Source organism: Cricetulus griseus (assembly GCF_003668045.3).
Source record: "Cricetulus griseus strain 17A/GY chromosome 1 unlocalized genomic scaffold, alternate assembly CriGri-PICRH-1.0 chr1_0, whole genome shotgun sequence".
Classification (NCBI taxonomy): domain Eukaryota; kingdom Metazoa; phylum Chordata; class Mammalia; order Rodentia; family Cricetidae; genus Cricetulus; species Cricetulus griseus.
The window spans coordinates 64,404,600-64,429,785 of record NW_023276806.1 but is presented as its reverse complement, the minus strand read 5'-3'; the positions used below and the strand labels follow the sequence as shown (position 1 = coordinate 64,429,785).

General features: G+C 44.5%; 1 protein-coding gene across 2 annotated transcripts in view; it reads left to right on the top strand.

The window, feature by feature from the left end:
- The window catches only part of Nup210l (nucleoporin 210 like), a 90,810-nt gene that overhangs the window by 9,253 nt on the left and 56,371 nt on the right, over positions 1–25,186 (top strand). For both annotated transcript variants that reach the window (XM_035451586.1, XM_027393322.2), the window contains exons 3-10: positions 1,004–1,135; positions 3,175–3,268; positions 4,453–4,603; positions 9,475–9,607; positions 11,694–11,852; positions 15,912–15,980; positions 21,042–21,148; positions 23,543–23,683. In XM_035451586.1, coding sequence (XP_035307477.1) covers positions 1,004–1,135; positions 3,175–3,268; positions 4,453–4,603; positions 9,475–9,607; positions 11,694–11,852; positions 15,912–15,980; positions 21,042–21,148; positions 23,543–23,683 — 986 coding nt within the window. The remainder of the gene's footprint in view (positions 1–1,003; positions 1,136–3,174; positions 3,269–4,452; positions 4,604–9,474; positions 9,608–11,693; positions 11,853–15,911; positions 15,981–21,041; positions 21,149–23,542; positions 23,684–25,186) is intronic.

The following is a 25,186-nucleotide window of genomic DNA, read 5'->3' as shown; positions in this document are numbered from 1 at the left end:
CTAGAGCACTTAGCTGCTCTTCCAGAGGACCAGATTCAATTTATAGCATCACAGGGAAGTTCAAAGTCTTCTATAACTCCAGTTCCAGGGGATCTTTGTCCCTTTCTGGCCTCCAAGGGTACTGCATGCACACTGCACACAGACATATATACAGGCAAAACACCCAAACACATAAAACATTTTAAAGTAGTTTCAAGATGATTAATTCAATTTTTTTTTTTTTGCACTGGGGTTTTAGTTTGTTTCCAGGGTGGCCTGGGATTTATTGTATATGTGTAACTCAGGGTGTCTACACACACACACACACACACACACACACACACACACACACACACACACACACACACACACACACACACACACGAGGGCCTCTGAATTCCCTGCCAGCCAGGGCTGTACAGTGAGCTCTGGGTTTTATTTTCTGTGACAGGGTCTTAATATATACCAACCCAGTGTGGCTGAAGGACTTGCAGTATTCTTGCCTTAGCCTCTAAGATGCCAGGATTATAAGCATTTGTCACTGTAATCACCGTCTCTTTCAGGCCTTTTTGGATTAGTTAGGAACTTGGCATATAAGAAAAGTTATCAAACAATTCTGCAGGGAATCAGGGACCGGCCTGACACACAGCTCTTAGTGGAGGAGCATCTCTTCAGCCCTGGAACCAACTCGTAAAGCTGTTCTCTGGCATTGAGAAAACAAGTTAACTGCACTGGCTGCTCTTCCAGAGAACTCTGCTCAGTTCCCAGCACCCACATGGTGGCTCACAACCATCTGCAACTCCAGTTCCAGGATCCAATGCAGCCTCTGGCCTCTGAGGGCACTGCATGAACATAGGCTTGGCAGGACATTTACTCAAGGAGGTTTCCTTTTTGTCTTTTTGAGACAGCCTGTCTGCATAGCCCTGGCTGCTGGCCTTGCTATAACCTTTAAATTCTAAGTATTTGAGACATTTAATAGATTGGTGACAATTTACTTAACTACTCAGCTTTGACTCCCTTGCAGTGACCGACCATGAGCTGCGTTGTGATGTTAAGGTTGATGTGATCGACAGCATTGAAATTGTATCTCGAACCCGAGAGCTGTATGTGGACGATGCACCCCTGGAACTGATGGTGAGGGCCCTGGATGCTAAAGGTAAGGGACCAAAGACAGTCTGAGAAAAAGTGTACCTAAAACAGAGCAATACTCCTTCATGTTGCACTCAGAAGCAGGAACTGTGTGACGGCAGCAGATTGTGAATGCCCTGTGAGCCTCATTTGGGGCTCACGTGCAGGAGGGTTGGCAGTGCAGAATGTGTTCAATGTATTAGCTGCCTTCTTGAAAAATGCTACTGCTATTTTTCTGGAATTTAAAAGAAATTAGTCGGGCTTGGGGAGACGGCTCATCTGTTAATAGCACTTGCTGCTCTTCCAGAGGACCTGGGGTTCCGTTTAGAGCACCCACATGGTAGCTCACAACTGTCTATAACTCCAATCCCAAGTGATCCAGCACCCAAACATAGATATACACGCAGGCAAAAACACCAATACACATGAAATAAAATAAATAAAATAAAAAGAAATTAGTATATGGGATAGGGCCTGTGTGTCCTATGGTACATGTAGACGTCATTGTACAAATTGTGGAAGTCATTTCTCTCCTTCTACCATGTGGGTCCTGGGGCTCCAACTGAGGTCCTCAGGCTGGGCAGCCATCTCACTAGCACTGACTTTTTGTTGTTGTTGTTTTTTGTTTGTTTGTTTGTTTTGGTTTTTTTGAGACAGGGTTTCTCTGTGGCTTTGGAGGCTGTCCTGGAACTAGCTCTTGTAGACCAGGCTGGTCTCAAACTCACAGAGATCCACCTGCCTCTGCCTTTGTTTTGTTTTGTTTTGTTTTGTTTTGTTTTTTGAGACAGGATCTCACTATATAGTCTGGCTGTCCTGGAATTCTCTCTGTAGAACAGGCTGACTTCCAACTCACAGAGATCTACAAGCCTCTGCCTGCTGAGTGCTGGGATCAAAGGCATGGGCCACCACTGCCCACTTTATGTTGCCTTAAATACACTATACTAATGTTGTAAAATGATATTAAAATAGTTATCATTATATTTGTAAATTATTTAGTAAACAGTTTTTTTTTAAGATTTTATTTATTTATTATGTATACAGTCTTCTGCCTGCATGACAGCAGAGGGTACCAGATCTCATTCAGGGTGGTTGTCAGCCACCATGTGGTTGCTGGGAATTGAACTCAGGACCTCTGGAAGAACAGTCAGTGCTCTTACGGCTGAGTCATCTCTCTGGCCCCCGTAAACAGGTTTTAAAGCTTTATTTACTGTGGTGTCTGTGTGTGCGCATAGGCCTGCTATGGCATGCAGTGGAGGTAGAGGACAGCCCTCTCCTTCCACGTCACAGGATGGAGCTCAGATAGCCGGGCTTGCATAGTGAGTGCCTGTGCCCACTGAGCCACCTCAGTACCCAACACTACTGGTCTAATTTTGTTTGTTTGTTTGGTTTTTCGAGACAGGGTTTCTCTGTATTGCTTTGGAGGCTGTCCTGGAGCCCGCTCTATAGACCAGGCTGCTCTAGAACTCACAGAGATCCACCTGCCTCTGCCTCCCAAGTGCTGGGATTAAAGGCATGTGTCACCAACACTCAGCTCTGGGCTAATTTTTAAGACTTGAAAAAGTAACTTTTGGAATGTAGTTTATGTTGAAGGAACCAGGGTTAAGTATGCCTGTCAACCACAAGGCATCTGTTAGATGGCCTCAGAAAAGAGCAGAGAGACTGCAGAAGCTTCACCTGCTGGCAGTGGGTCCAGGTGGGTCCCTTTCACTTTGGAAAGCCTGTTGGAGGTAGGCCATGGTGTCGTACACCTTTGATCTGAGCACTCAAGAGGCAGAGGCAGGTGGATCTCTGTGAGTTCAAGCCCAGCCTGGTTTACAGAGTGAGTTCCAGGGTTGTACAGAGAAACCCTGTCTTGAAAAACCTGAATAAATAAGGACAGCCTGTTGGGAACAGCACTCATATTGTTTTGTCAGGATCTTCCTCATGCGTGTGTTTTAATCCATTAATAAAAGCTTTGTACAGAAAAAGGCCTAAGGTGACTTTCTAGTTAGTCCCTTTCTTGTTGAAGATACTTGAATGTTTTGGAATTTATGATTCTGTTTTGCCTGCTTTTGGCTTGCTCTACAGGAAACACGTTTAGTACTTTGGCGGGCATGGTGTTTGAGTGGAGCATTGCCCAGGATAATGAGTCGGGAAGAGAAGAGCTGTCGAGCAAAATTAGGTAATGCTGAAGCCCAACATAACCCACCTGGCTCTGAAGGAGCTGTGTCTCTGTGTGACACCCTGGGCAGAAGCCAGTTGTGTGGACTTTGATGCTCATGTTGTCTGGAGTTTTTGTTTGTTTGTTTGTTTCTTTGTTTGTTTTTTTCATTTTAACTATGTTGGTGTTTTGTCTGCATGTATGTCTGTGGGAAGGTGTCAGATGTTGGAGTTATAGACAGTTCTTGGATGCCATGTCGGTGCTAGGAATTGAACCCAGGTCCTCTGGAAGAGCAGTCAGTGCTTTTAACCGCTGAGCTATCCCTCTAGCCCCTTGTCTGGAGTTTTTTTAAGTAGATACATTCACTAGGACAGATATCTTTGGTAGAAAGACAAAGGGGATAAATGTGGGAACCTTCATGAGACTTAATTTGAGCTTCTGTTGTGGAATCCATGAGCTCAGGCCATCTGCACTTGCTGAAATTGAGTGGGATAATTAGCCAGGTGTGTTGGCAAGCACCTTTAATCCCAGCATTCAGGAGGCAGAAGCAAGTTTATCTCTGTGAGTTCAAAACTAACTTGGTTTACATAGTGACTTCCAGACCAGACAGGGCTACACAGTGGGACCATCTTTGAAGAAAATTAACAACAAAAGGATTCTGTTTTCAGTACCAAAGGACAGATCACAAGCAGCCTCAAATGTAGTCCTATAATAGTCTGAGCCATAAGCTAGCCCTTCTGGAAATCAGATATGAAAAAACTCAAACCTGGTTCAGTGGCACAGAACTATAATCCCATCACTGGGTGTGGGGGTTGGAGTGGGATGCTGAAGCAGGGAGATTAGAAGTCCAGAGTGAACTGGGTGGTGGCGGCGCACACCTTTAATCCCAGCACTCTAGGAGGCAGAGGCAGAGGCAGGTGGCTATCTGAGTTCGAGGGCCAGTCTGGTCTACAGAGCAAGTTCTAGGACAGCCAGGGCTACACAGAGAAACCTGTCTTAAAAAAAAAAAAAAAAAAAAAAAAAAAAAAAAAAAAAAAAGTTCAGGGTGAGCCTCTGCTACATAGCAAATTCAAGTTAGAGGCCAGCCTGGGTTACATAAGATACTGTTTCATACAGCCCACTAGCAAGCCAAGGTATTTCAGAGCGTTCTCCCAGACAGGCTTTAGAGAGACTCCTGCTAGAGACAAATGTTACTTTGTGTCTAGGATCCTGAAATTCTCGGAGGCAGAGTACTCTCCCCCTGACTACATAGCTGAGATGGAGAAAGGGGAGCAGCAAGGAGACGTGATCCTGGTGTCTGGGATGAGAACTGGAGCTGCTGTTGTGAAAGTCCGAATCTACGAGCCATTCTACAAGGTAAATAATCTGTGCTACAAATGCTCTCTGAAATCTTGCCCATGGTGAATGTAGTCGAAGCCTCTGACTTGCTATTGTCTGGGCCAATAGTGGATCATTTAGTTGAAAAAGCCACTTCAAGCCTACAGTGGTGGCACACACCTTTAATCCCAGCACTCAGGAGACAGAGGCAGGGGGATCTCTGAGTTTGAGGCCAGCCTGGTTTACAGAGTGAGTTTCAAGATAGCCTGGGTTACACAGTGAGACTCTGATGCTTGAGGATCAAACCCATGCCTTCAACCACTGAGCTAACCCATGCACTGACACTCTCTGAAAATATCCAGCTGCATTTTTTTTGTTTTTGTTTTTGGTTTTTTGAGACAGGGTTCTCTGTATTGCTTTGGAGCCTATCCTGGCACTCGCTCTGGAGACCAGGCTGGCCTCGAACTCACAGAGATCCTCCTGTCTGCCTCTGGGCTTTTTATCTTTCTATATATATAATCTTCTTCCCTTCTTACTTAGTGGCTGGTTGTGTGGCTGGGTGGCTGGCTGGCCCCCAACATCGTCTCTCCTTCTCCTCTTCTCGATCCTCCTTTTCTTCTTTTGAACTTTTTCCCATTTATTCTCTTTGCATGCCAGCCCCACCCATCATTTCTCCTGCCTTGCTATTGGCTGGTCAGCTCTTTATTGGCCTAATCAGGTGTTTAGACAGGCCAAGTAACACAGCTTTACAGGGTTAAACAAATGCAACATAAAAGAATGCAACATAGGGCTGGAGAGATGGCTCAGAGGTTAAGAGCACTCACTGCTCTTCCAGAGGTCCTGAGTTCAATTCCCAGCAACCACATGGTGGCTCACAACCATCCACTATGAGATCTGGTGCCCTCTTCTGGTGTGCAGATATACATGGAAGCAGAATGTTGTATACATAATAAATAAAATCTTTAAAAAAAGAATGCAATTATAAGGTAGAATATCATTAAACAGATATTCTATAGCATAAACGACTGTAACACATCTTAAGCTAATATTCCACAGCAGGACAAAGCTGCTTACTCTTGGCAGCTGGAGGTGAGAGGGAGACAGTATGTTTTGAGACAGGGTCTCTCACTGAACCTGGGGCTCTCCTGTTTAGCATTGAGGCTAGCTGGTGAATTTCAGGGACTCTCCCGTCTCCATCTCCCCTGTTCTGGGATTGCAGGAGCATGCCACTGTATCTGGCTTTTATGTAGATGCTGGAGATCAAATTTAAGTCCTCATGCTTGTACAGCAGCCCTTCACTGACCGAGTTATCCCCTCCGACAATGGTTAAACTTGGGTCCATCTTAGAAATCCAGATGGTCAACTGCATAGTGAGTTTGAAGTCTGGGCTACATAGTGAGAGCCTATCAAAAACAAAAAACACAAAAGAAACCTAGATGCTCTGTCTTGCATAAATTGTCATGTGAAACTTTCCCTTTTTTGGTGAAGTGAAAATGCAGAACTGTGAGCAGGGCTTGCACCACCTCAGGGTGCTGCATCTTTCAAGAACCCAGTCTTGACCTGTCTCACCTGCTTTTGGTTTGTTGGCACTTATTAGTGACTTGCCTTTAGCTTTGTTTCCTGTTAAATTCTGTTTAGGCATTTTACATCCCCACCAGGGTTTCTCTGTGTAGCCTCAGCTGTCCAGGAATTCACTGTGTATACCAGACTAGCCTGGAACTCTCGGAGATCCGCCTGCCTCTGCCTTCTGAGTGCTGGGATTAAAATGTGCACCGCCACACCAAGCTTCTACTTCATTCTTGGGTTTTTGTTTTTTGTTTTGTTAATTAAGATAGTGTTTCTTTGTGTTACAGTCCTGGCTGTCCTGGAACTCACTTTGCAGTCCAGGCTGGCCTTGAACTCACATAGATCCACCTACCTCTGCTTCCTGGGACTAAAGGCAGGATCCACACTACCTGCATTTTAAACATTTTAAAAGGTATTTATTTGTTACTGGCATGCTTGTGAAGGTCAGAGGACAGTGTTTTAGAGTCTGCCTCCTCTGTCCACCTTTATGTGGGTTGAAGGGATAAAACTTAGGTCCCCAGGCTTGATTGTCAGGAGCCTTTTACTCACTGGGACAGCTCACAGCTTCAAGAAACCTCATTTGTATCCATAGTTTTGTTGCAGTGTACTTATATTTAACCAAATATTGATGGATTGATTTGATGTGTATGTGTTTATGTTGACATGTGTGTGGATGCCAGAGGTCGATGTTAGGGTGTCTTTCCTCAATCAGTTTTTTTGAGACAGGGTCTCTCTCACTGAGACTAGAGCTCACTGGGTTGCCTAGACTGACTGGGCCCAGCAAGGCCCTGACTCTACCTCCCCAACTCTCTCATAGTACATTCCACTGTGCCCAGCTCTTTACATGGGTATTGGGAATTGAACTCAGATCCTCATGTTTGCACCGCAAGCAGGTAGCAACTGAGCCATCAACCAGACCCCGTTTTTTAGGGTTGTTTTGTTTTCCTTTTCCTATTTATTTATTTATTTATTTATTTATTGTTTTTTTTTCGAGACAGGGTTTCTCTGTGTAGCTTTGGAGCCTATCCTGGCACTTGCTCTGGAGACCAGGCTGGCCTCGAACTCACAGAGATCCACCTGTCTCTGCCTCCCGAGTGCTGGGATTAAAGGCGTGCGCCACCAACGCCTGGCTTGTTTTTCTTTTTGATACAGAGTCTCTCACTGTAGCTCTGGCTGTACTGGACTCACTATGTAGACCAGGTTAGCCTTGAACTCATAGAGATTCTCATGCCTCTGCCTTACAAATGCTGGAATTAAGGTGTGTGCCACTGTGTCCTTAGATTTTTGAGACAGGATCTTACTTTGTAGTCCAGACTAGCCTGGAATTCACTTTGTAGCCCAGGCTGGCCACAGATTACAATGATCCTCCTGGCCCAGCCAGCCTAGTACTGGGATTGCATGCGTGGTACTCTACTACTAAGCTATTTACCCTCAACTCTGTTTATTTAATTTATTTTTTAAAGATTTTATTTATTTATTTATTTATTATGTATACAACATTCTGCTTCCATGTATATCTGCACACCAGAAGAGGGCTACACTACAGATGGTTGTGAGCCACCATGTGGTTGCTGGGAATTGAACTCAGGACCTCTGGAAGAACAGTCGGTGATCTTAACCTCTGAGCCATCTCTCCAGCCCCTTATTTAATTTATTTAGCATGGGTTTTCCTTTGATGTGTTTGCCCTGCATGTTTGTGTATGTGTTTGTGAAGACCAGAGGTCAACTGTGGATACCCTTCAGGAGCCCTCTCCTTATTTTTTGAGTCAGAATCTCTCAGTGGGACCTGAGGCTCACTGATTAGGTTGTACCTGGTAGGTTGTACCCACCAGTCTTCACTCCCTGGAGCTGGGATTGCAAATTCATCACCATGCCCTCAGTTCCTCGTGCATGTCTGCAAGGACTGTACTCACCGAACCATCTCCCCAGCTCTGGTTCTATTTTGTTTTTTAAGGTAGGGTCCCTCTTTGTAGCCCAAGCTGGCCTCAAACTTCTGATCCTCCTGTCTCAGCTTCTTAAATGGTGGAATTACAAACTTGTAGCATCATACCCAGCTTCCTGTTGTAATGTATTTATAAATTATAGCTAACATAAATGCATTGAGGAATGTATTTGATACATTTGTCCTTGATAACCATTTAATTTACATGACCAAAGAACAACTTCGTGGTCATCCTACTGAACATCCCAATAAACTGATGCTGGGTTAGTTTTAAAAAGAATCGGGGCTGGAGAGATGGCTCAGCAGTTAAAAGCACTGGCTACTCTTCCAAAGGACCTGGTTCAATTCCCAGCACTTACATGGCAGCTCACAATTGTCTGCAATCTCATTCTCAGTTGATCCAACACCCTCTTCTGGCCTCCAAAGGCACCAGGCACACATGGTTCACAGACATACACGCAGGTAAAATACCCATGCACATTTAAAAATTACACCACCACCACCGCACCCCCCAGCCCTAGACAGGGTTTCTCTGTGTAGCCCTGGCTATCCTGAAGCTCTTTCTGTAGACAAGGCTGGCCTTAAACTCAGAGATCCTCTTGCCTCTGCCCCCTGAATGCTAGGATTACAAGTGTGTGCACCTCGGCTTGGCTGAATAAATCTTAAACTCTTTAAGAAAGAAAGGGTCGGGGCAGGGGGGTTGCTGGAGAGATGGCTCAACGATTAAGAGCACTGACTGTTCTTCCAGAGGTCCTGAGTTCAATACCCAGCAACCACATGGTGGCTCACAACAACATTGAATGAGATCTGGTGCCCTCTCTGTCGTGCAGGCAGAAGACTGTATACATAATAAATAAAATCTAAAAAAGAAAGAAAGGAAGGAAGGAAGGGGGTGGGGAGTGTTGCACCCTTTTGCTCTTACCTTCACAACAGAACCTATCAGCTGGGGAGAGATTGGGGTTGTGGGGAGAGAGGGAGAACTGGAGACAGAAAGGGGCAGTTGGAGCGTCCTTGACTAACACTGCATCTCAGTTAGATGGTTTCATGGCCACTTTCATGTTAACCTGAAATTATTTGTGATCATTAGGAAATATTTTTTTGCTCTTTATATATGTATTTTAAACTTATATAAATGGGCTGATGAGATTTCTCAGTGGGTAAGGGCACTTGGTTGCCAAGCCTAACAACCTGCGTTTGATCCTGAGGACCCACGTAGCAAGAGAGAATTGGTTTCTTCCTCTGACCTCCATACATGCCCTGTGATAACCACATTCCCACACATTAAAGCAAGCAAACAAACAAATGTAAAAATTATTTTTCAACGTATTGAAAGTAAAGCTTTGAACAAGGTGGGAGCTTTGATGAGTTTTGCCTATGGAAATCTTTTTCCTTCCTCTTTTAGAAAGTGTCGGCAGCCTTGATCCGTCTGCTTGTTCTGGAGAACATATTTCTTATACCATCCCACGATATATATCTCTTAGTAGGAGCCTATATTAAATACCAGGTTGCAAAAATGGTTCAGGGAAGAATGACAGGTAAGGCACCTTAGCTTTTCCTAGGACTCACACCTCTCCTTTGCTGGCTGTACTAAAGGGGGCAGGACACAAACCACAACAAAAACCACCTCTTTGTGTTTCAGGTTTTGTGATAATATACTTCTAAGTACTTGAAGTTTTTGTATTTTGGAGATCTTATTGACATATTTAACTTAATGACACAGCAAAGCACAATCCTAATTGGTCTTTATTTATTTTATTTTTTATTTTTTGGGTTTTCGAGACAGGGTTTCTCTGTGTAGCTTTGGAGTCCATCCTGGCACTCCCTCTGGAGACCAGGCTGGCCTCGAACTCACAGAGATCCGCCTGCCTCTGCCTCCCAAGTGCTGGGATTAAAGGCATGCACCACCAATGCTTAATTGGTCTTTGTAATAAAAAAATCCGGAGTCAGATATTAGGGGGTGAAAGCTGAGAAAGCAGAGAAGCAGAGCAGCCAGCCACTAGAGAGAGCTTTTACCTCTACTGAATCCTCAGACTGAAGGGGCCATCCTGTCTCTGCAAACCCTCAACTGAAAGGGAGACTGTCTATAGGAACCCTCACACTAAGTGCTCTCCATGAGTTCTCAGAGGCAAATGCAAACGGCACTGCTCTCCACCTTGTATTCTCCTTGTATTCCTTTCTCTGCCCAGCCATATCACTCCTGTCTCCACCTCCCTAGTGCTGGAATTAAAAGCATGTGATCCCAAGTGCTGAGATCACCTTTGTGTGAGCTGTTTCTCTTTTAGACTTGTTCAATGTCGTGTAGCTCAGGGTGGCTTTTAACTAACAGAAATCCATCTGCCTCTGTCTCCTGAGTTCTGGGATTAAGGGTGTGCACCACCACTGTCTGGCCTCTATGGCTAGCTAGTATGGCTGCTGGGATTAAAGGTGTGTATCTCTACCTCCTGGCTCTATGACTGCAGCTAGCCTTGCATTTTGATCTCCAGCTGCTTTATTAGACCATAACCAATACATCACCACAAGTTAGCTTCCACACTTGCATCCACTGTTAAAATAACAGCCCAGAATTACCAGCTGATAGGGGTAAGTGAAAAGAGCTTATCAGAGGAGCTTGAATGGCCTTTGTGGTGTTCTGCAAGAGTTGTTTCTCCATCAGCTCAGTCCATTGAATTAATAGTTATGTAGACTCCATGTTTAATGGTGATCTTCCCAGTTCACCAAGTTACTTTGTTTTGCTGTTGCTATTTTTACAAAGATTTGTTTATTTATTTTTGGTTTTTTAAGACAGGGTTTCTCTGTGTAGCTTTGGAGCCGGTCCTGGCACTCACTGTGGAGACCAGGCTAGCCTCTAACCCACAGAGATCCACCTGCCTCTGCCTCCCAACACTCGGCTTAAAGATTTATTTTAATCTTAATTATGTGTGTATGTGTGTATCTGTGTGTGGTTATGTGTCCATGTGAGTCCAAGGGCACACAGAGTCCTGAAGAGGGCACTAGATCTCCCGGACCTGGAGTTACAGGCGGTTGTGAGCCTGTGATATGGATGCTGTGCACTGAGCCCTCGTCCTCGGGAAGAGCAGTGCACACTTTAACCACTGAGCCATTTCTTCAGTCCTAATGTTGCATTGTTTGTTTGTTTCCTTTTTTGAGGTACAGTCTCTTTTCACAACTCTGGCTGTCCTAGAGCTCACTATGTAGACCAGGCTGGCCCTGAACTCACAGAGATCTGCCTGCCACTGCCTCTTGTATAGTTGGATAAAAGGTGTGTATCACCATGCCCAGCTGTTGCTGTTGTTTGAGGCAGTATCTCAGCTAAACTCAGGCTGACCTCAAACTCCCCAGGTAACTGAGGCTGGCCTTAAACTCCCAATCTTCCTGCCTCTGCCTTCTAGGTGCTGGGATCACAGGGGTGCAGCAGCATACTCAGTGGCCCACTAGTTCTCAAGTGTACAAGTCAATGGTTAGGTCACACCATCCCTTCCTCCAGTGGCTGTGCAGATTCATTGTGGAAAAGGGACTGGAAACGGGTCCTAGTGTTGCTTTGAGGTCCAGTGCCCTGTCTTCCTTACACTAGGACACCGCAGTCCTGGATTGTTACATATGCCTGTCTGTCATGTCTCACAGAGGTGAAATTTCCCCTGGAACATTACACATTGGAATTGCAAGACCACAAATGTGCAAATACTGAGCTTCCTTCTGATATAGTGGCTCTACTGGATGAGACAACTGCCACAGTGACTGCTTTCCAACTGGGCCAAACCAACCTCGTCTTTGTCCACAAAAGTATCCTTTGTTTCAAGTCTTAGTGGCCAATCTAAACTCCTCTGAGCAAACTAGGCATGGTTCTTGGTAAAATACCTTATTAAGAGTGATATTCTCTCTCTCTCTCTCTCTCTCTCTCTCTCTCTCTCTCTCTCTCTCTCTCTCCCTTCCCCTCTTTCCTTGCTCCTCTCTTCTGCTGCTCCTGTCTCTGGAGGCTTGTCTCCCCAAGGGGAAAAAAAGAAGTGGTCATGCTGGTGGGAGAGTGCTGGAGAGATGGATCAGTGGTTAAGAGCTCTTGATGCCTTTTCAGCTCTTGCTGGGTTCGATTCCAGCACCCTTGTGGCAGCTCGCAACTGTCTGTGATTCCAGTTCCAGGGAATCCAACACCTTCACACAGACATGCATGCAGATGAAACACCAATGCAATCAAATAAATAAGTAAATAAATAAAATTAAATAGTGGTTATAGGGCTGGAGAAATGGCTAAGCATTCACAGTACTTGCTGTTCTTCCAGAGGACCTGAGTTCAGCACCCATGGCAGGTGGCTTGCAACCACTTGTAATTCCAGCTCCAGGGCACCTGCCCTCTTGTAGTCTCTGAGAGTACCTGTACACATACTCACACACTCTCTCCCTCCACCTCTCTCTCACACACACATACACACAGGCAACTTTCTTTTTTGAGAGATGGTTTCACTTTCTAATATTAGGATTATATTCATTTGTCACCACACCCAGTTTTTAGTCATTTTAAGGTGTCTAGGATATCATACCTACACAAGAAGTCTGTGAATGTTTACTTACTGGGCACCATCTGAGTGCCAGGTGTGTCCCTGATTCCCTAGCAGAATTATATAATGTTTTGTTTATTTTTATTTATTTATTTTTTTGTATGCCAAGTTCCTGACTAATCCAGAAAGGCCTGAAAAGACTGAGCTGGGTGCTGAACATCTGTAATCCTGGAATCTTTGAAGCCAAGGCAGCAAGACTGGTCTTCATTCAGCCAGCCTGGGCTGCTATACAGCAAGACTGCCAAATAAATAAATAAATAAAACCCAGCACTAGCCAGGCGTTGGTGGAGCACATCTTTAATCCCAGCACTCAAGAGGCAGAGGCAGGTGGATCTCTGTGAGTTTGAGACCAGCCTGGTCTACAAGAGCTAGTTCCAGGACAGGCTCCAAAGCCACAGAGAAACCCTGTCTCAAAAAACCAAAACAACAAACAACAACAACAACCCAAAAAAAAAAAAAAAACCAAAACTCAGAACTAGAGGGATGGCTCAGTGGTTAAGAGCACTGGCTGCTTTTCCAGAGGGCCCAGGTTCGACTCCTGTATCCACATGATGGCTGTACCTTCAGTTTCAGGGGATCTGACAATCTCTTCTGGCCTCCTCAGGCATTGCTTGCACACAATGCACAGACATACTATCCATGTAGGCAACCTTACACATAAAACAAAAATAATTTTAAAAAATAAAAGAAATCTAAAAGACTGTGGTAGTAGGAATTCTGGGTCATATTGTCAGTAAATAGCACAGTTTGAAAAGAAGAAAAGAAAACAGGTAGAAATTACAAAAATACATGAAGAGACAGGTCTCATGTAGCCCAGGCTGGCCTCAAACTCATGATGTAGCAGATGATAACTAGAAGCTTGTGATCCTCCTCATCTCCCAGGTGCTGCGGCTGCAGGTCTGTTCCACCCCTCCTGGTTTATGTGATTCTGGGAACGGATCCCAGGGTTTCCTCTAGCTGGGCAAGCCTAAGACAGCTGATCTACATCCACAGCCCAAGAGGACTTAAGATGAGAGAAACTTGCAAATGACTGAGTTAAAAGGAGGAAGTTAGAGCCGTAGGGGAACAGAGAGCAGCAAGTTTGCTGATAGGAAATAGGGGAGGAGACCAGTGCAGTGTGAGTTAGTTCGGCAGCAGGAAGGACTTTGTGTGGATGCCAGTTTCATGTTTCTTTACCTGTAAAATGCAGGGAAAGTTATATTTCTGAATTCCATTTGAATGCTTATATTTTATGACTATTATATTCAAGTAAATATCAGAACCAGCCACGTCTGGACAGTTGTTTATATAGTCTTTAGATTTGCTATAGTGAACAGGTAAAAATAATTACCAATTAGTATGCCAATCACATATACATGTATGTATACATAGATAATATGCATAATTGTATATCATTTGGGTGGATACACGAGCAATTTCCTTTTTGATTTTTGTTTGCTTAATAGCCTTTGCTTGTTTGTTTTGAAACAATGTCTTGCTATGTAGCCCGAGCCTAGAACTCACTGAGTAGCCCAGGCTGGCCAAGAGCTTAAGATCCTCCTACCTCTACCCCCTGAATGCTGGCATTACAGGCCTGTCTCACTAAACTGACTTCAATATACATAAAAGACAGACTATTTCTCTCCTCAGTGCTGAGGACACAACACAGGGTCTCTATGTGAGCTGCATCAACCCTTTATAGCTTTTGCTTACCATTTTATTGTTTTATATATTTTATTTTTTATTTATTTAATTTTTTAGATTTTATTTATTTATTATTGTTTACAGTCTTCTTCCTGCATGTCAGCAAAGGGCACCAGATCTCATTTAAGGTGGTTGTGAGTCAACCTGTGGTTGCCAGGAATTGAACTCAGGACCTCTGGAAGAACAGTCAGTGCTCTTAACCGCTGACTCTCCAGCCCCTGTTTTTTATTTATTTATTTATTTATTTATTTGTTAGTTTCTTTTTGTTTTGATTGGCCTCCTAAATCCTGGGTTTCCTTCAGACTTGCTCTGCAGATCTTGAACTCCTGACACCCTGCCTTCACCTTGTGCCTTGTGCAGTGGTGGGCACAGAACCAGGTGTAGAGCTTTCTGGACAAGCTTTCCACTAACAGAGATTTAGGAGTAGTTTATCTTTGAGAGGAATTGTCTCCTGATTAGATCATGGACAACCGACATTGAGACAAGTCTGTGTTTCCTCTAGAAAGCAATTGCATTTAATTAGTGGCGTATCTAAGTAAACTAGTATTTAATATTTTTAGGTGTACTTATTTTATTTTGTTATGTGGATGAATGTTTTACCTACATATATGTAAATACCAAGTGTGTGTCTGAGGAGGCCAGAAAGGGGTATTGGATTCTCTAGAACTGGAGTTAGAGATGGCCGTGAGTCACCATGTGGGGGCGCTGGGCATCAAACCCTAGTCCCCTGCAAGAGCAACAAAGGGCTGTAAGCTACAGAGCTGTCTCTGTAGCTACTAGAACACTATTCATATTGTCAGGCAAATGTTGCTGTCTTCCTCAAGAATGGTACCATGTTTTCCTTCATTCCATATTGGGCTCCTCTGTGAGAATTTATTGGAAGAAATAGTCCTGTAGCTAAATGATTCTTTTTGTTTTTGTTTTTGTTTGTTTTTTGAAACAGAATTTCTCTGTGTAGCCCTAACTGTCCTGGAACTAGCTCTGTAGACCAGGCTGACCTCGAACTCAGAGATCCACCCACCTCTGCCTCCCAAGTGCTGGGATTAAAGGCATGCACCACCACTGCTCGGCCAGCTAAATCAATTTTAAAACCACAGAACATGACCTTCTTTCCATTTCTTCTTTCTCGAATTTATTTCTGTGTATATGGATATTTTGTATGCATGTGTGTCTGTGCACTGTGTACATGTTCAGTGTGGGTACCGGGAACTGAACCCAGGTCCTCTGGAAGAGCAGCCAGTGCTGAACATCTCTCTAGCCCCTGCACTTTTATTATATTTCCTTATGTGTGTATGTCTATGTGTGTGGGGAGTTAGGTAACAACTGTGGGAGTCAGTTTACTCCTCCTACCATATGGGTCCTTCGGATCAAGCTTAGGTCTTCAGACTTGGCAGCAGCTGCTGTCACTGGTAGAGCCATCTTGTTGGGCCTTCCTCAGGGTTTTCTCAGAGGTGTTTAGATTTAAGTTTTGGTTTTCCAAAGAAAATGAAAGACAGGCTTTTGTGTGTGTGGCTTCACTGTACATTGATTTTTTTTTTCTTCAGTGGTTCATCTTTCATTTTGTACCCAACACTGGCTCAGATAACTTCCTTAAGCAAAAATGAAGATGTCCATATGCGCTGTGTGTCTGGACTCCCAAACTCCACCATATATGTCGTAGAGCCTGGATATTTAGGTAATTTTTAGATGATGGCTTTCAGAGAGTTGAATAATTTAAATGAATGCATTAAACATAAGCGAATTGACTAAAATGAATACATTAAGCATAAAAGGACTGCCACAGTTTCAGACTTCATCTTGAGACTTTGAATTCAACCTGACTTTGATTCGTTTTTTTCTTTTCTTCCTTTCTTTCATTTTTGTTTTGTTTTTCAAGACAAGATCTCTCTGTGCAGTCCTGTCTGTCCTGGAACTCGCTCTGTAGACCAGGCTGGCCTTGAACTCACAGGGATCCTCCTGCCTCTGCCTCCCCAGTGCTGGGATTAAAATCAAGCACCACCATAGCTGGCTTTGATGTATTACTTCTCTGTTGTTGTGATAAGAACCATGACCAAGGCATCTTACAGGAGGAATGGTTTATTTGGGACTTACATTTCCAGAGGGAGAGAAATCGGTCCATTTTCACAGCAGGAGACTGGCACCTGGCAGGTGTGAGCCTAAGCAGCCTCTAAGCACTCAGATCTGTGCCCGCAAACAGGAAACAGAACAAACTGGAGAAGGTGGAGGCTTTTGAAACCTGAAGCCTGCCCACAGCGACACACTTCCTCCAAGTGAGGCTCCACAATGGGACCAAGAAATGCTTGGAACTTATTGAGAGGGCATCTCATTCAAACCACTACACTTGGTCATGGTGTTTATCACAACAATACAATAAGAAAATAACAAGACACATAATGTGCCTTTTTTTTTTTTCAAGCAAGGGTTTCTCTGTGTAACAGCACTCGTTGTCCTGAACTCACTTTGTAGGCCAGGCTGGCATCAAACTCACAGAGGTCCACCTGCCTCTGCCTCTGCCTTCTGAGTGCTGGGATTAAAGGCGTGCACCACCACTGTCTGGCTACATGATGTGGCTTGATTGCATGTTCTTTATTAGAGTGAAACATAGCCAGGCACTCTTTTAATCCCCGCACTCGGGAGGCAAAAGCAGGAGGATCTCTGAGTTCAAGGCCGGCTTGGTCTACAGAGTGAGTTCCAGGATGGCCAGGGCTACACAGAGAAACCCCGTCTCAAAAAACAAACAAACGGGTACAGAACTAAATAGACAATTCTCAATAGAGGAATCTAAAATGGCTGAAAGACACATAAGAAAGTGTTCAACATCCTTAGCTATCAGGGAAATGCAAATCAAAACAACTCTAAGATACCATCTTACTCCTGTCAGAATGGCTAAAATTAAAACCACCAATGATAGCTTATGCTGGTGAGGATGCAGAGAAAGAGGAACACTCCTCCACTGCTGGTGGGAGTGCCAACTTGTACAGCCACTTTGGAAATTAGTATAGCGACTCCTCAAGAAAATGGGAATGAGTCTACCACAAGATCCAGCAATTCTACTCTTAGGCATATACCCAAAAGAAGCACATTCATACAGCAAGGACATCTGTTCAACGATGTTCATAGCAGCACTATTTGTAATAGCCTGAAACTAGAAACAGCCTAGATGCCCCTCAACTGAAGAATGGATAGAGAAAATGTGGTACATTTACACAATGGAGTACTACTCAGCAGAAAAAAAACAATGGAATCTTGAAATTTGCAGGAAAATGGATGGAACTAGAAGAAACCATTCTGTGCCAGGTAACCAATCACAAAAAGACAAACATGGTATGTACTCACTCATATTCGGATTTTAGACATAGAGCAAAGGATTACCAGCCTACAATCCACACTGCCAAAGAAGCTAGTAAACAAGGAGGACCCTAAGAGAGACATACATGGTGCCCTGGAGAAGGGGAATTGGGGTCAAGATCCCCTGAGCAAATTGGGAGCACCGGAAGAGGGGGGAGGGAGCTAGGAGAATGAGAAGGGGATAAGAGGAGGGATGAGGAGGACACGAGGGAGCAGAAAGGTTGAGTCAGGGGAAGAATAGAAGATAACAAGAATGGAGATACCATAATAGAGACATTTTTGGTTTACAGAGAAATCAGGCACTAGGGAAATGTCTGGAGATCTACAAAGATGACACCAGCTAACAATCTAAGCAACGGAGAGGCTACCTTAAATGCCCTCCCCAGATAATGAGATTGATGACTGACTTATTTGCCACCCAGTAGCCCTCACCCAGCAGCTGGTGGAAGTAGAAGCAGACACCCACAACTACTCACTGAACTGAAGTGGAATCCAGATGCAGAGAAGGACGAGTGAAGAGCAAAGGGGTCCATACCAGGCTGGTGAAACCCATAGAAACAGCTGACCTGAACATCAGGGAGCTCTTGGTCCCCAGACTGGGGACTGATCCAGACCCCAGGAACATGGGTTTCAGTGAGGAAACCTCGGAAATCTACGGGACCTCCTGTAGTAGTTCAGTAATTATCCCTAGCATAGGTGTGGACTTTGGGAGCCCATTCCATATAGAGGAATACTCCCTGAGCCAAGACACACGGGGGTGGGCCTAGGCCCTATCCCAAAGGATATGATAGACTCTGATGACACCCTATGGAAGGCCTCACCATCCAGGGGGGAGCAGAAAGTATATGTGATAGGGAGGGTTTTAGTTAGGGGGCAGATGGTAGGGGAGGAGGGGAGGGAGAAGGGAACTGGGATTGTCGTGTAAAACAATCTTGTTTCTAATTCAAATTAAAAAAATCTGCAAAGCCGGGCATTGGTGGCACACACCTTTAATCCCAGCACTTGGGAGGCAGAGGCAGGAGGATCTCTGTGAGTTCAAGACCAGCCTGGTCTACAAGAGCTAGTTCTAGGACAGTCTCCAAAGCCACAGAGAAACCCTGCCTCAAAAAAAAAAAAAATCTGCCAAAAAAAGGACAAAAACCAAAAACCAAAAAGTGAAACACCTTAAAATAGATTGTGGAATTGGACATGGTGTCACACAGCTATAATCCCAGTACTTGGAAGACTAAGGCAGGATAATTGCCAATTTGAGGCCAGCCTGAACCACATTTGTGAATTCCAAACCCCCAAAATGACGGGCTTCATCAGTATTCCAGAGGAGCCATAGCTAGCTACTGGTTCTGGTCACATCCCTAGGTGCTGGAGCCCCGCTAAGCTGCCCTTGCTCAGATGAGGAGCCCTTTGCCCATGCTCATGCAAGCAACCTTAATTATTTTTTAAACTTTTTTTTTTCTAGACAGGGTGTCTCTGTAGCTTTGGAGCCTATCCTGGCACTCCCTCTGGAGACCAGGCTGGCCTCGAACTCACAGAGATCCACCTGCCTCTGCCTCCTGAGTGCTGGGATTAAGGGCCTGCGCCACCAACACCCAGCATATTTTTTAAACTCTTAAAAAGATTTATTTTACTTTGTAGTATGTGCATTTCCGTGTTTGTGTACCATGTGTGTGCCTGGTGCCTTTGGAGGCCGTAAGAGGGTGTTGGAACCGTGGAGCTGGTTAGAGGTGAATATAGGCTGTAATGTGGGTGTTGGAAACTCAACTCAAGCCCTTTGTAAGAGCAGTCAGCATTCTTTTATTTTATTTTTTAATATTTATTTATTTATTTATCTATTTATTTAATGTTTATGAGTGCTCTATTGACTTTATGCCAGAAGAGGGCACCAGATCCCACTATAGATGGTTGTGAGCCAGCATGTAGGTGCTGGGAATTGAACTCAGGACCTCTTAACCACTGAGCCGTCCTTCCAGCCTATACACACACACACACACACACACACACACACACACACAGAGAGAGAGAGAGAGAGAGAGAGAGAGAGAGAGAGAGAGAGAGAGAGATGAGAGCACACAGCATGAAAGTAAGAGGAGGATTTGGAGAAAAAGCTTTGGGAAGGAAGGAAGAGGAGGTGGGTAGAGAAAGGATGATGGGACTATGACAACAGTATATTGTATGCATATATAAAGCTGGGAGAATGTTGTTACTATGGAGTTTGTTGTTAACTGTTTTGAGACAAGGTCTCACTGTGTGCTCCTGGCTAGTGGAACTGCTATGTAGGCTTTGAACTCACAGAGATCCACTTGCTTCTGCCTCCTGAGTGCTGGCATTCAAAGTGTGTGCCATCACACCTGGTGTCTTAGTCAGTGTTCTATTGCTGTGAAGAGACACCATGACCACGGCAACTATTAGAAAGGAAAGCATTTATTTGGGACTTGCTTACAGTTCAGAGGTTTAGCCCACTCTCAGCATGGTGGGAAGCCTGGCAGCAGGCAGCCATGGTGTAGGATAAGGAGCTGAGAGTGCTACATCCAGATCCATAGGCAGCAGGAAGAGAGAGAGCCACTGGGCCCATCTCTAGCATTTGAAACCCCAAAGTCCACCCCCAAGTGACACACTACTTCCACCAAGGCCATAACTACTGCAACGAGGCCACACCTCCTAATCCCTGTCAAGTAGGGACACTCCCCAATGACAAGCATTCAAATACATGAGCCTATGGGGGCCATTTCTATTTAAGCCACCACACCTGGCCTGAAAGAATACATTTTAAAAAATAAGTTTAAAACAAACAATCAACCATGCTTAAACAGGAGTCAGTAAGACCTTGTCTCAAAATCTGAAGACTAAACAAAAACAAACTTAGGTTATGAGACAATACCATAATCTATGTAATATAATCTTTGAAAAAAGAGATTATTCAAGAAAAAAAAATGTCAGGCCGGGCGTTGGTGGCACATGCCTTTAATCCCAGCACTCGGGAGGCAGAGGCAGGCGGATCTCTGTGAGCCTGGTCTACAAGAGCTAGTTCCAGGACAGTCTCCAAAGCCACAGAGAAACCCTGTCTCAAAAAAAAAAAAAAAAAAAAAAAGAAAGAAAGAAAGAAAAAAAAACGAAAAAAATGTCAATGTCTTTAGGCAATATGAGGCAACAAGTCTAATCGGTACACTGGGAGCGAGCCAAACATTCTTTGTTCTTGTCTACATATATGCTAATGTTTCTTTCACTTAATACAAATTAAATTAAACCAAGCATTTTGGAATCCTAAATTACCACACATCTCCATCCATCAGCCAGTGGCCCTTTCAAGTAGCTTTTTAAGTTTGTAGTTGTTAGCTCATGGCAGGAGGATGTGAGCCTCTTCCAGGTCTTATGTTTTTTGCTTTGTGTACAGGTTTTACCATTCATCCTGGCAGCCGATGGAGTCTCGAGGTGGGCCAGGTGTACATCATCACAGTCGACGTGTTTGATAAAAGCAGCACAAGGGTTCATATTTCGGATGTGAGTGTCACCTTCGTTTTGTTAGTATTTTCTCTCTCTGTTTGAGACAGGATCCCAGGGAGCCCACAGTGGGCTTTTAGCTGGCTATGCAGAAGACAATGGCTTTGATCTTCCTGCATCCACTGGGGAGAGTGCTAGGATTACAGTGTGTGTCTCAGGTCCAGGGTTATGAGGTTCTAGGGATGGAATCCAGGACCTCAAGTGTGCAAGGTAGGCGGGGCATTGGTGGCTTACGCCTTTAATCCCAGCACTCGGGAGGCAGAGGCAGGCAGATCTCTGTGAGTTCAAAGCCAGCCTGGTCTACAGAGTGAGTTCCAGGACAGGCTCCAAAGCTACACAGAGAACCCCTGTCTCGAAAAACAAAAACAAAACAAACAAACAAACAAAAAAAGAAAAGTGTGCAAGATAAGCACTATGCCAACTGAGCCACACCACAGCCCTCTCTCTTACTTTCCTATGTCCTTTGTGGACAGCTCCTGGAGTAGGCCATCTTTGTGGCAGAAAGTCTTCTTTCTCCCTTTGCTGCTGATCTTTGCCTTTGTAAATACAAGTTATTCATTTTGATTATTAGTAACATTAATTAGTGCTGTCCTTGGGGAATGCTAAACTGGAAGTCATAATATGATCAGAATTACAGAAGGAGTCTACAAGCCCAGTAACAGCAGGGCACAAGCCTTTTTGCACACCTTTTTGACAGAGAGGCTCACCAGAGTTCTGTGGTGGTGGGAGTGGCATGAGCTGGGAAATGTGTTCCTGCCAAGGCTGTCAGGGTTCAGAATTAGGAACTATCCATTAATGAAATGGCGTGTGCTGTCCGAAATTTATGTTTCAACTGTTTCGGTTGCTGATATGGATGAATCTTTCCAAAAAAATTGAATACCTTTTTTTTTTTTCTGAAACAGGGTTTCTTTGTGGCTTTGGAGGCTGTCCTGGAACTAGCTCTTGTAGACCAGGCTGGCCTCGAACTCACAGAGATCCTCCTGCCTCTGCCTCCTGAGTGCTGGGATTAAAGGCATGCACCACCACTGCCTGGCTGAATACCATTTTAAAATCACACCTTTTCCAACTTAGACTTCCCATGAAGGAAAGCAAAGGTTTTGTTCTTTCTTTTTTTGGGGGTGGGGTGGGGTGGGGTGTTTGAGACAGGGTTTCTCTGTGGCTTTGGAGGCTGTCCTGGAACTAGCTCTTGTAGACCAGGCTAGTCTCAAACTCACAGAGATCCGCCTGCCTCTGCCTCCACAGTGTTGGGATTAAAGGCGTGTGCCAGCATCCCCCCCCTCCCCCCGCTGTTCTTTATTCTTTTTTGAATCAGTTTGTGGGAGTGCACTCCTATAATCCCAGCACTCAGGAGGCAGAGGCAGACAGATCTCTGTGTTTGAGGTCAACCTGGTTTACAGAAACAGTTCTGGGACAGCCAGGTGTATATAGAGAAACCCTGCCTCAAAAAAACAAAATAATAAATTAATAAGGTTAAAATATTTTTTAATTTTATGTGTTTAAGTGGATTTCCTGAATATTTGTATTCCTGATATGGATCTATCTGCAATCTTCTACATCTCAGCACCATTTGTTGAAGATGCTTTCTTTTTTCCATTGTATAATTTTAGCTTCTTTGTCAAAAATCAGGTGTTCATAGGTGTGCGGATTAATATCTGTGTCTTCAATTCGATTCCGTTGGTCTACCTGTCTATTTTTTGTGCCAATATTAATCTGTTTTCATTACTATAGCTCTATAGTAGAGCTTGAAGTCAGGGATGGTGATGCCTCGGGAAGTTCCTTTATTGTACAGGGTTGTTTTGCCTGTCCTGGGTCTTTTGTACTCCTGATATGAAATAGAGGCCAGAAGAGGGTGTGGGACCCTCTGGAACTAGAGATAGGTGGTTGTGAGCTGCCCCATGGGGTTGGAGACTGACTCTGGGGTCCTCAGGAAGAGCAGAGGTCTGAGCCATCTCTTCGGGTCCAGTTTGTTTATTTGTTTAATTTGAAACAGGGTTTCTCTGTCTAGCTCTGGCTGTCCTGGAACTCGCTCTGTAGACCAGGCTGGCTTCAAACTCATCGATCCCCCACCGCTGTCTTTAGGACTAATGGTGTGTGCTGCTTTTAATTATGTGTTTGTGAGTGCAGGTGCTCTCAGAGACCAGCTGTGTTGGATCCCCTGAAGCTAGACTCATAGGTGGTTGTCAGCTGCCCTGTGGATGCTGAGAATTGAACTGTATCTTCTGCAAGAGCAACTTAATCACTGAGCCATCTCTCCAGCACATACTCTAACTCCTGTTCTTACATCTTCATCCCAAAATGCATATATAGCCACAGTCTTATCTATGGTTTGACATTAAAATGGTTTTAGGGGAAAAATGCATCTTGAGATTTGTGCTGCCATTGGACTGATTTCAGAATCTCAAGATCACATTCCAGTTTCTGATGGAATACTTTGAAGTGCAGCTAAGTTCTTCAAATGGATCTTACCATGTGGTAAAAACCCTGAGAGACGGAGTTGTGGTGATAAATGCAACCCTGACTTCCAGCCTTCAGGAGGTAGGTGTCTCAACAGCCTGCTGTTTCCTAGGAACCCTGGCTGGGAGGACTGCTATGATCTAAAGCACCTGTGACATGCCATCTTCCTCTGTCACTCCATACCGTATTGCATGCTTCTACATACTGTCTTTCCACTGCACATAACATACAGTCCCTTCAAGAAACTTTTCCATACATGTATTTCTCTGTGTCATCAAGTACATATAAGTAGTTTAAAGAAGAAGATGTATTATTCTTAAAATTGTGTGATGGCGGGAGGGGGGGTTGCACCTGTGTGCAGGTGATCTCCGAGGCCAGAAGAAAACATTGGATCCCCTAGAGCTGGAGCTACAGGCAGTTGTGAGTTTTCTGACAGAGGTACAAGGAATCAAACTTAGGTTCCCTGCAAGAGCAGTACAAACTTTCAACCACTGAGCCAGTCCTCCAGCCCCACATAACAGTTTTTTTAATCTTAAAATTCCAAATGTTTAACATGCTGATTCATTTTTCCCTGCCCATGACATTGAACTTTTTACCTTATTTCCAGTTTTTTTTGTTGTTTTTCCTGACTCAGACTCTCTTCCTGCACCCCAGGCTAACCCATAATAAACTCAAAATCCTCCTGCCTGAGACTCCTGAGTGCTGAGCTCACAGCCCCCCCCCCCCACCTCCCAGTGTCCTCACCCTACTTCCAGTGCCTCAGCATGTTTGTCTACTGCTGGGAACGGATAGCAGTGTCTTCATAGATTTGTTTCCTTTTGATGTCCCCCATAAGAGAAATGGGGCTTCTGTGTAGAGACGTGACTGGGACACTAGAGTTAGTTTTGCCTGTGGCCACCGCACAGTGGCAAGAATGATTCTTTGTTGGAAGTTTTATTTATTTGTGTGTGCATAACACACATTGGATTGATTGACAAGTCTGTGGGTGGTGCCATCCTGGGTTGTCTAAGAAAGCAAGCTGAGCAAGCCAAGGAGAGCAAGCCAATAAGCGGCAATGCCCTGGGGTTCAGCTTCAGTTCCTGCCTCTAGGTTCCTGCTTTGAGAGCCTGCCCTGATGTCGCTTCATGGTAGACTGTGAGCTGTGAAATGAAATAAACCCTTTCCTCTCCCTGTTGCTTTTGGTCCTGGTGTTTATCACCGCCACAAAAGAAAGCAAGCTAGACCAGCTCTGCATGGTTCCTTCTATTTTTCTGGCCTTTTCCCCCCTTAAAGATAGGTTGTCTGGTAACCTCAGCTGGCCTTGAACTCCTGATCCTGTTTTAACCATCTAACTTCCAGGGTTATAGACCTGTGCCACCACCCCTAGCTCTTTTTCTTTTAGGGGTAGGAGATGGTTAAATAATTTATGAACATATTTTGCTCATGTATTCAGTGGGAATGAAAATGCCTCAGAAGCAGGTCATGGTGGCACATGCCTTTAATCCCAGCACTAAGGAGGCGGAGGCATGTGTATCTCTGTGAGTTTGAGGCCAGCCTAGTCTACAGAGTAAGCTCCAGGACAGTCAGGGCTACACAGAGAAACCC